The sequence below is a fragment of the Chaetura pelagica genome, unplaced genomic scaffold, assembly GCF_000747805.2.
Source record: "Chaetura pelagica isolate M959 unplaced genomic scaffold, ChaPel_1.0 scaffold71, whole genome shotgun sequence".
NCBI classification, from domain to species: Eukaryota; Metazoa; Chordata; class Aves; order Apodiformes; family Apodidae; genus Chaetura; species Chaetura pelagica.
In genome coordinates, this window is record NW_009952435.1 from 2,157,678 (window position 1) to 2,167,142 (window position 9,465).

The 9,465-nt window shown below is 40.6% G+C and overlaps 1 protein-coding gene across 1 annotated transcript in view; it reads right to left on the reverse strand.

Moving 5' to 3' along the window:
- Positions 1–4,441: 4,441 nt before the first annotated feature.
- Positions 4,442–9,465, reverse strand: part of COBL (cordon-bleu WH2 repeat protein) — a 116,967-nt gene continuing 111,943 nt past the window's right edge. Inside the window, exons 13-15 of the mRNA XM_010008368.1 lie at positions 7,999–9,465; positions 7,245–7,364; positions 4,442–4,723 (exon numbers count right to left, since the gene is read on the reverse strand). Coding sequence (XP_010006670.1) covers positions 4,442–4,723; positions 7,245–7,364; positions 7,999–9,465 — 1,869 coding nt within the window. The remainder of the gene's footprint in view (positions 4,724–7,244; positions 7,365–7,998) is intronic.

Here is a 9,465-nt window from a genome sequence, read left to right on the forward strand (position 1 = left end):
CATTTTACAGGCTCATTTGACTACCTGTGTATCAAGCTCAGCCAACCTTTTAGTGGGGCCTCCTGCCCCACTTCCAGCATACAAATGCCAACATCAGCTGTGACTGAGAGTCTGTAATCTCTGTCATTGCTCCCACAGATACAGATGATAAGAAACAGTGTTTCTTAATTCACAATTATATCTCCCTGATTATGTGAGCAGAATAGTCCACTGCTTGACATAAAGGTATGGAACTAGGCCAGACTTTGTAGAAGACACTCAACGTGCCATAGTACAGATCGAAGAATTACTTGCTGGCAACCAACCTCAAGTTATCCCAGTGCAGGGATTCATGGCACTAATCACCTTACCTGGGTCCTTTGGCTGCCAACAGAATGGTGCACTGCACGTATCCAGAGTTCATGTGACCAAATGCTGATGCTGAGCACTAGCATGAACACTTGTGGATACTGTGAGCGAGCCACATCAATTTTTAAAACAGCAGCAAGTAAACATAAAAGGTTACTTTAGGTACAACTCCAGCCTTCACTGGAAAACACGTGAAGAATTTCTCTTGCATGTACCATTAAAATGTGATCTAAATAAGTAATTTTATCATGAGTAAAAGCCTGTTCTTCAGATACTCAACTTGCCTTCCCCACCTTGTGCAGACAGATTTCCCCTGCGATATTTCTAGCAAATCTCTGGGTACAACTCTACCTAAGATGAGTAGATGGCATATAAGCAAAGGCAACTTTTATAGCTTCCCTTTGTTGGGTAAGATTTTCAATCCTGCATGGGCTTGTGCTGCAACTACACCTACAGCTAGACATCTAACAGGTTATTTGCATGTGTAGTTACGTTTTCTTCCAGAGATAATCATGGTAAATCCCAAGACAAGCTACACAGACACAAAAATACACATGCAGTGATACAGAGAATTTCAGAAATCTAGCTGGGTTATTTGGTATCTTCTGAGATACAAATAAAAAGTTTAAAAACAAAACATAAAGATCTTAAGTATGTGAATCTGTGATTACAGTTGCTTCATACAATTTAAGGGAAACACTAGTTCTCTTTTAACACCAGAAGCTCAAACTGTACAGCTCTGACTTGAGCTTTGATCACAAGAATTAGCAGAAGTTTGGTCTCTTGGTTTGTTTATTTTCTAGATCAACTCATTCTCCTTTGTACACGAAGCACGCTGCATGGCTGGAAAGCAGGCTCCTTGCTAGTGAGACATGCTCCTTTCTCAAGACAATTAAGCACCAAAGGCACTAGCTCAGCCATCCTGGATGATGGCTTTTACTCAATGCCATCTTCCTGACTTGCTGCTACTCTCTGGATGTGTTAAACACTTGCCAGGTTCCTCAAAAGACCATTTTGAGAACTGAAGAAAAAGGTTACTTCCTATAGAGTGTCATGTCTTTTCCAGTTTGGAAAGTTCATTCCTTTCCAGTAACATGTGTGTCTCTGTTCCTTTTGGGTAGGATCTGTAGTCTAAGCACCTTCTGGCAGGCCTCTGTACTGCACTGCATTGAGGACAAACCATTTTACTGGGCTTGGCACCCACAAGAATTTTCCTTTAGGAGTCTGTGGACAGCAAGTGTGCAATAAAACAGAAGCTGTTTCTTCAAAACAAAGTATGATTTATTTGCCAACACAGGCACAGTACTCCAAGAAATGGATTAAGGAACAACCAGGAGACCTGTGTGCCTGCTGTCTTACCTCTACTTGGCATTACCCACAAATACTTATTTTTCCTCTGGTTTCTTCTGAGTGACCCAATTACAGCCTGTGTGGTGCAGACCCTGACTCTCAGCAAGGCAGGATCAGCCTGCAGCCATTCTCTCCTCCCTTCCTGCACAGTGGATCTTTTAACCTTAAAGTTCATGACTTTAGCAAACAGCTGTGTAAGCAGGGGTGGAGTGGAGGAGTTGCCTTTTCACAGATATTAATAGAGCTCAAATATTCGTTGGGATGCTCGTTATCTAGGCAATTGGTTGCTTTTTATACTTTGTTCCACTGACAGCCCCGTTTGATCTACTTCCATTGCAAACAACCCCTCATAAATAACCACAAACTGAGTCATACATAACCAAGCAATGCAGATTCTTCCCAGTTCCCCATAATATTAGCTAAATAAATGACTTCACCAGAAGAAGCCCCTGGTCCAGCAAACTTTGAGAAGACAATGGAAGAGAAACAGACACAATTTCAGAACTGAACTACCTACTCCGCTGCCTAGTTGCAACCAAAATCACCTAGAAGCAAAGCCAAAAATGGCTCTGTGCTCACTCCTCGTAATTGTGACATCAAAGATCTTTGACAGCAGAGGCAAAACAAAGGAAAAAGCTTGTTTCTGCGCTGGCACAAAACCACCTTCCAGCCATTCTCTACCGAAAATTTAGTGTTCCTTGGAGACATCCTCTTCAGCTGTAAAAGAAGAAACCCCTGACAACCTGCTATCATGTTCTCCTCTAACTATTCAACTTCTGCTGTCACTAGTTGTCCAACTGCATGGAAGGATTTGCTGTGTTAAATGAGAGCCAAACACTAATGTTAATATGAACTGGATAGAAACTCTTTGAGAAATCTGGCAACATTTTTCTTTAATCAGTGATCAAAGGCATGAGATCTCAGATGTCAGTGATACGATGTCTTCGGAGTATACAAGGCTTAGCTTGCATATCCAGTATCATGAAGGACAACACAATAACAAAATCATACTCTGTCTTGGAGAAAATGCTGCTCTCTCCTATTTTCATAAAAAACCTATACAGTGAGAGATGACTCTTCTATCTTTTCAATGCATAACTATGAAAAATTACGCTGTCTTGAAAATGAAAGATGACAGGCACAGTATTCAGCAGAATACATCCGGGTATCAACTTTACTGTATTGGTCTGCACTGACTATACAACTGTTTTGAAATAAATCCCTAAGGATATGATAGACTTGTTTTAAGGAGTAGAGATATGGTTCTCCTCAGAGACTTTGGCAGCAGTAATGCAGTTGGAAGAACTTGGAAAGAATTTGGAAAGATCTAAGAAACACCTGCATGAAGTATTTTTTGATGTCCAAATCCCCCTTTTCTGTAATCTGCTGAAGTGGAGAAATGAAGGCCTGATCTGGAGTATTACTTCTTCATGATTTGTAGTCTTAGAATCATAGACTATTTCTAATAGGAAGGGACTCCTAAGGATCATTAAGTCCAACTCCTAGCTCCTTGCAGGACTACCTAAAACTAAACTATATGACTAAGTCCATCATTCAGACATTCCTTGAACTCTGATAGGCTTGGTGCCATGTCCACTTCCATAGGGAGCTTGATCCAGTGACCAACCACTCTCTCAGTGAAGACCCTTTTTCTGATGTTCAGACTGAACTTCCCCTGGTACAGCCTCATTCCATTTCTTGTGTCCCGTTGCTGGTCACCGGAGAGAGAAGATTGGCACCTCCCCCTCCACTGCCACCTTTCAGGAAGTTATGGACTGGAATGAGATCACCCATCAGCCTTCGCTTCTCCAAGCTGAACAAACCAAGCGACCTCAGCCACTCCTCCTAACAGGCTGCAGAGTAAAATTTTTCACAAGCAAAATAACTGCACATCCAGGTTTCTGTTTGCATGCTATGTAGAATTCCCTGAAACACCAATTTATTCCACAGAATCATACAAATGGCACAAACAAATTGGTTCAGACATTAAAATGATCCCATGATTTTAGTGACAGTTCTCAGCATGTGTGATAAAGGTGTAAGTGTTGGGAATCAAGGTCTAGGACACACTACTGGGAAATCACAGAATCATCATGGTTGGAAAGGATCTCTGAGATCACTGAGTCCAACCATCAACACAAAAAAACCCCCTAAGCACAACCAACCACACACACCCCAGCAGAAAACACCCATAAAAAACCCCCCACACCCTACAACCTCGGCCATTAGAATATGCCCTGAAGTGCCACATCTACACAATTCTTGAGTACCTCCAAGGATGGTTACTAGCCCACCTCCCTGGGCAGTCTGTTTCAGTGCCTGACCACTCTTTCAGTATAGAAATTTTTCTTAATATGCAATCTGAACATCCCCTGCCACAACTTCAGGCCATTTCCTCTAGTCAGTGCCTCACATTTGATCTTTCTTAGGTAACCTTGTCTACAGGACATCCAGGATTATCTCAGATTCACAAGAATGAAAAGGGCATGAAAATGCTTTCTGAAATTATATCAATGCTCTTTCACGTTTTCCTGAAAAAAAAAGTATTGACCATTCATACAGTTGCATACATGCACAGGCATATTTTAGTCTTAATATTATGGTTTACCAGATGTTTAAAGGTTTGAAATACACTCCTGATCTTTGATTCAGTTAGAGAAAACAGTGCAGGTACCTTCTCCTGATGGAAGAAAGAAATGTGTGGCTAGAACAGCTTATAAATGGCTCTGGAAGCACAGCAAGCCTAGGTTTTTCCATCCACAATAAAATATAAAAGTACATTTACCTTTTTTAACTTTGCTGCTCCAGCTCCAGAGCGAATGGCTTCCAGCAGGGCTTGCCTTGCATCCGCAGGGTTACCTGTAGCCGTGGCAGAGAATTTAGGAGGTGCTGCTGATAGCTGAGTGGGAGGTGGTGGTGGTGGATGGGCAGGGGCAGGTGGGATACAACACTGCTCTTCCACCTTCTGCAAGGACAGTTCTGCATTCCTAAGACTCTGCAACTCTTCAGATGCCAGTGAGGAGACCTGCTCATAATGCAGTTGAAAGGAGGTAATTAATATTAAGCATGACTAAACTAATTATTTGACATTTGACGTACTTTCAATACCCTGATTTCACTTTACTTGAATGATGTAAAAGACATAGAACTTTTGTTTGCTCATGGGGTTGAACATCTGTTACTACTCACTCACATCACTCAGCTGGGCTGATTACCAGCATCAAGGATTTGGCATTGACTCTGCCTCAGAAACTCAATCTTTATTTACTGTGAGCTCCAGCATCCTGTAACTCTTCTTGGCACATAAGGTAAGAGAGAGATTTGGACTTGGTATTCATTTGGAAACGACCACAAGGGTTTTGGAATCAGGAAGATGTATTAAGGCTGCAGAAGCCACCCAGGAGTCTTGTTACTTTTTTCAGTCTGGGCTGAACAGGCAATCTCAGATGACAAGGACGCTTTTCTAGATCTGAGCTTCATTCAAAAAAATGTCATTAAACCTAAAGTTTCCAGTAAAAAAAAAAAAAAAAAAAAAAAAAAAAAAAAAAAAAAAAAAAAAAAAAAAAAAAAAAAAAAAAAAAAAAAAAAAAAAAAAAAAAAAAAAAAAAAAAAAAAAAAAAAAAAAAAAAAAAAAAAGAAAAGAAAAAAAAAGGAACAGAGAGAACTACATGAAAGTACTGAGAACTAAATCAATTGACTGCTCTTCCAAGCATGTTTCAGTGGAATTTCTGAAACTAAAATTTCTGCATGAATTACCAGCTTGGAAACTCATCCTGCTTTAAATTAATGCAGGGGGAGGAGGCAAATTCTCAGACTAAGCCAGCTTTTCCGTCAACTGCCTCAACAAATATTTTTGCCATTACCAACATTACTAGTAATGTTCATGATAAATTATTAATAATTACAATAACTTGTCTATTATTAGGAAATTCAGTATCATGTGCCAAATTGGAGGTTTTCAAAAAGATGCATTGGCATTCTTTTCTCAGAGAAACTGAGGCACAAAACTGTAATGGAAAATGAAAGGATCCATCACCCATCGAATAATACACATTCAGAGAGCTCCTGTATTCTGCTCCTTCACTCAAAATATATGGGAATAACGTAATGTCAGATAAAACATGAACATCTGAGATAACATGAAAGGTACAGTCCTTTCATCATAGAACATCTGTATCTTGCCCTGTACGCATACAAATATGGTGCTTTAACTAGCACAGGTTACATAGTGTGAAAAAGAAGCAGACAGTTTCTAGGCAACTTCCTTCAAAATTATTGCAAAAGCTTCTCTGCTGGAGGAAAGTATTCCAAAAAGTCTCTGTGACAATACACCCGCCGCTTCATTGTCAGAGCCTTACACAAATTTACATTTTTTACTAATGAATGCAGACTGCAGTTAAGTATGTGTAAGGGTGGCTGCTGCTGAGCATGTCCTGCCCTCGGGCTCAGAGGAAGCTGTACCCTACCTGCAGCAAGGGCAGTAAGATGTTTTGAGGGATAAAGAAATTTCCTAAGACAGGCAAGAGGTTCTATCTAGTGCCAGCTATCTGGATATGTACTAATGACCTGAGTCATTGCATGAGGGAAATGGGAACCTACCTGCCAAATACACATTCCTGTTTGGATTAGTGAACTGAGAAAAAACTAAGGCTAGAACAACGCAAGTTTTGGCTACTGGGAATAAAAGATGCTTTAATGATTAGGTAAATCTCTCAGACAGAAGGAATCATCCTACTCTGGTGAAAGCTAATGTTCCATTAACATAAATTCATTGCATACAACTTGCATGCATCACCTCATGTTAACAGACAAACAGCATGTGTGAAGAAGCCCTAGTGCATTTTCATAGAATCATAGAAAGGTTAGGATTGCAAAGGATCTTAAAGATAATCTAGATCCAACCACCCTGTGTGGGCAGGGAAACCTCCCACTAGATCAGGTTGCTTAAAGCCCCATCCAATCTAGCCTTGAATACTGCCAGGGATGGGGCTGCCACAACCTGTCTGGGCAACCTGTTCCAGTGCCTTACCACCCTCATAGTAAAGAATTTCTTCCTAATATCTAATCTTAATCTCTCCTCTTAAAGTTTTAAACCATTGCCCCTTGTCCTCTTGCTACATGCCTGTGCAAAATGTCCTGCCCCAGCTTTCTTGCAGGTGCCCTTCAGGCAACTGGAAATGGTAATACAAATGTATTAATATAACTGCATACTTCTGAAGTAAAAATACCCCTCCAGTTGAATGTGAAAATTACAAACATTTTATGTTTTCTACATACACTCCCTGTAATTAATTTGGATTTCTATGTGCTTCTTTCTCAGCTAAGAGCACACAATTTGAAAGAATGTTAAGTTTTATAGCAGAGGCTAGGACTGGACCCACTATGCCATCTGCCTAAGTCAGATCTGGTCTTGTGTCTTATTACTTGTCCCTCAACATTCCTCTTTGCAGCACAATGTTTAGTTAGTGGCATATTTGTGTTCATTCAAAATACCCAGTAGGAACAGCTTGCAATTAAAAGATCAATGAACCATCTTGATTTCTTACCTTTTTCAGCTTTGAGATGCCACTGTGGCCTCTAATGGCTGCTAGCAGGGCTGAGCGCTCGTTCTCTGGCTCAGCATATGAAGGTTTCCTGTGATTGCCATTTAGTGCACTGTCTGAGATCTAGAATATGAAAAAAATCAAACATCCTTACACTGTTATTAGATATTTACTTAGAGATAGTTTGGAACCACTTTTAAAAATATTTTTGGCACTTGTACCAGAATGCAAGCTGCGGGGACTAATCAGTCTGTCTTCTTTTGGGCCTGCTTTTACAAACTTTACTCACACCAAACAGTGAGGGTAAGTGTAGAAACTACTGCTATACTTACCAGTGCAGTCTCATATCCCCTGAGCATGAAGTCAGTGGCAAGCTAATATCACTTACTAATACAAAATGCAGTTTTCTTTCATAGCAGGTGTTGACGAGTTTTCTCCACACTGTGAGTTCCTGTTTTTACATAACACACTGAAACGCAGGTTTGGCTCTGAGGCTAACCTCAATTACCTTGCCTTTACGCTGAATCTCTGCCACCTCTGCCTCTTCTAGATAGTACAGCAGCAATGGTGTTGCATAATATACAGGATATGCAGAATAAGCAGTTGCTCGGTCTGTATTTTACCATTATAAATTTTTCAAATGCCTTGTGTTCTCCAGCTCACCAGCAACTGAACAAGTTATAAAACCTTTGGTGTCTGACAGGGTAAATACAGGCCTCTGCATTCTGAACAGAATAAAAAAAAGTTTCCACTTTACCTTTCTAAGTTTCTCCTTTCCCCCTCCTGTTTGAATGGCCTCCATTAGGGCACTGTGCAGTGACGTGTCTTTTGGAATTGGTTTTTGGACAACAGGTTTGAACTTCTTCTTTGGTCCAAAGATATTGGTCTGCACACTAATATCCAGTTCACTGATCGCATTAATATCTGAATCATCAGGTTTGTCTTCCTGTTCTGACTCTGTGTTTGCTGCTGCACCATTTAGCTCCAATGAAGCTTTAAGTGGACTACCTTGTACACCATTAGCAGGAGGCCATCTAGTGCCTCGCAAAGGTGAGCTGAAAGAGGGTGGGACTCCCTGGAGATCAGGAGACTTGAGAGATGAGGCTGAATTAGTATGGGGCAAAGTCTCACATTTCTGGTCAAACAGCATCTTTTTCTCTGCTATGCTTTGTTTGCTGTTTAAACCATGATCATCATCTGCACTGTTGTTATCCTTTGAAGAGGATTTAGTAAGTGGGACACTGGCATTCTTTTTATAGAAACTCACAGGAGTTGCTTGATTTAGTGCCCTGATGTTAACTGCTTTGTTTTCCATGCCAGAATTATCACCAGGTGTAAACCTCTGGGATGCTTTTTGACTGCAAGTAAAAATACTTGAAAACATTTCTTTTGTTTCTGATGGTTCTGTTTCCACTGGGCTGTATTTGGCCACAATAATACATCTTTTTGGTGAAACTTCTTCAGTTTTAACCTCTCCTGCCCCTTGCTTATTTTCATCTTTCTCAGGATATTCCACAGATTCAGACTTAAAGGTAGTTGAATTGATGTGTCTTGCAATGGCAGAAGCAACGTATTGACTTGAAGTTCTCCTCTGTGGCTTTAGAAATGGAAGATCCAGCTTGTCCTTACTAATGGCTGGTGCCACTAATGGTGTTACCTGAGACTGTGCAACTGGAAGAGGTGGTTTGGTCCTTTCATTCTCAGGCTGTCTTTCAGCCACCTGACTAGTAACAGTTTGTGGTACTACAGGTTTTGGAGCTGCAAGACAGACAGGTTTGTACTCATGTTTTACAGCAAAGGGCTTAGAGTTTGTGGTGACTGCTGACCTTTTAGGAAGATGCTCAGCAGAATCATCACTTTGTTTTTCCATAGAACTTGACCTCCAGAATGCCTTCACTTTCCCAAGATGAATTTCTTCACTTTCATCTGTAGAGGAACCTGGTATGTGCTTACTGACACCAGTGTTTTGACCTATAAGGTTGCCTAGTTCATCTATTTTAATGGCACCAGTGGAGAGTGAAACTCCTCTATTGAAATGCTTTACTTCAGGTTTGGGAGGGATGACTTTAAAGGTTGTCAGACCCATTTTAGGTTCATAATTTGTTCCTGAATTATGGGCACGATGACACCATATGGGTGTTGATGTGACTTCTTCTACTTCATTTTTTTTTGCTGGTGGCCATTTGATTTCTAATTCTGATTTACTTTTTTTCAGAGCTCTTTC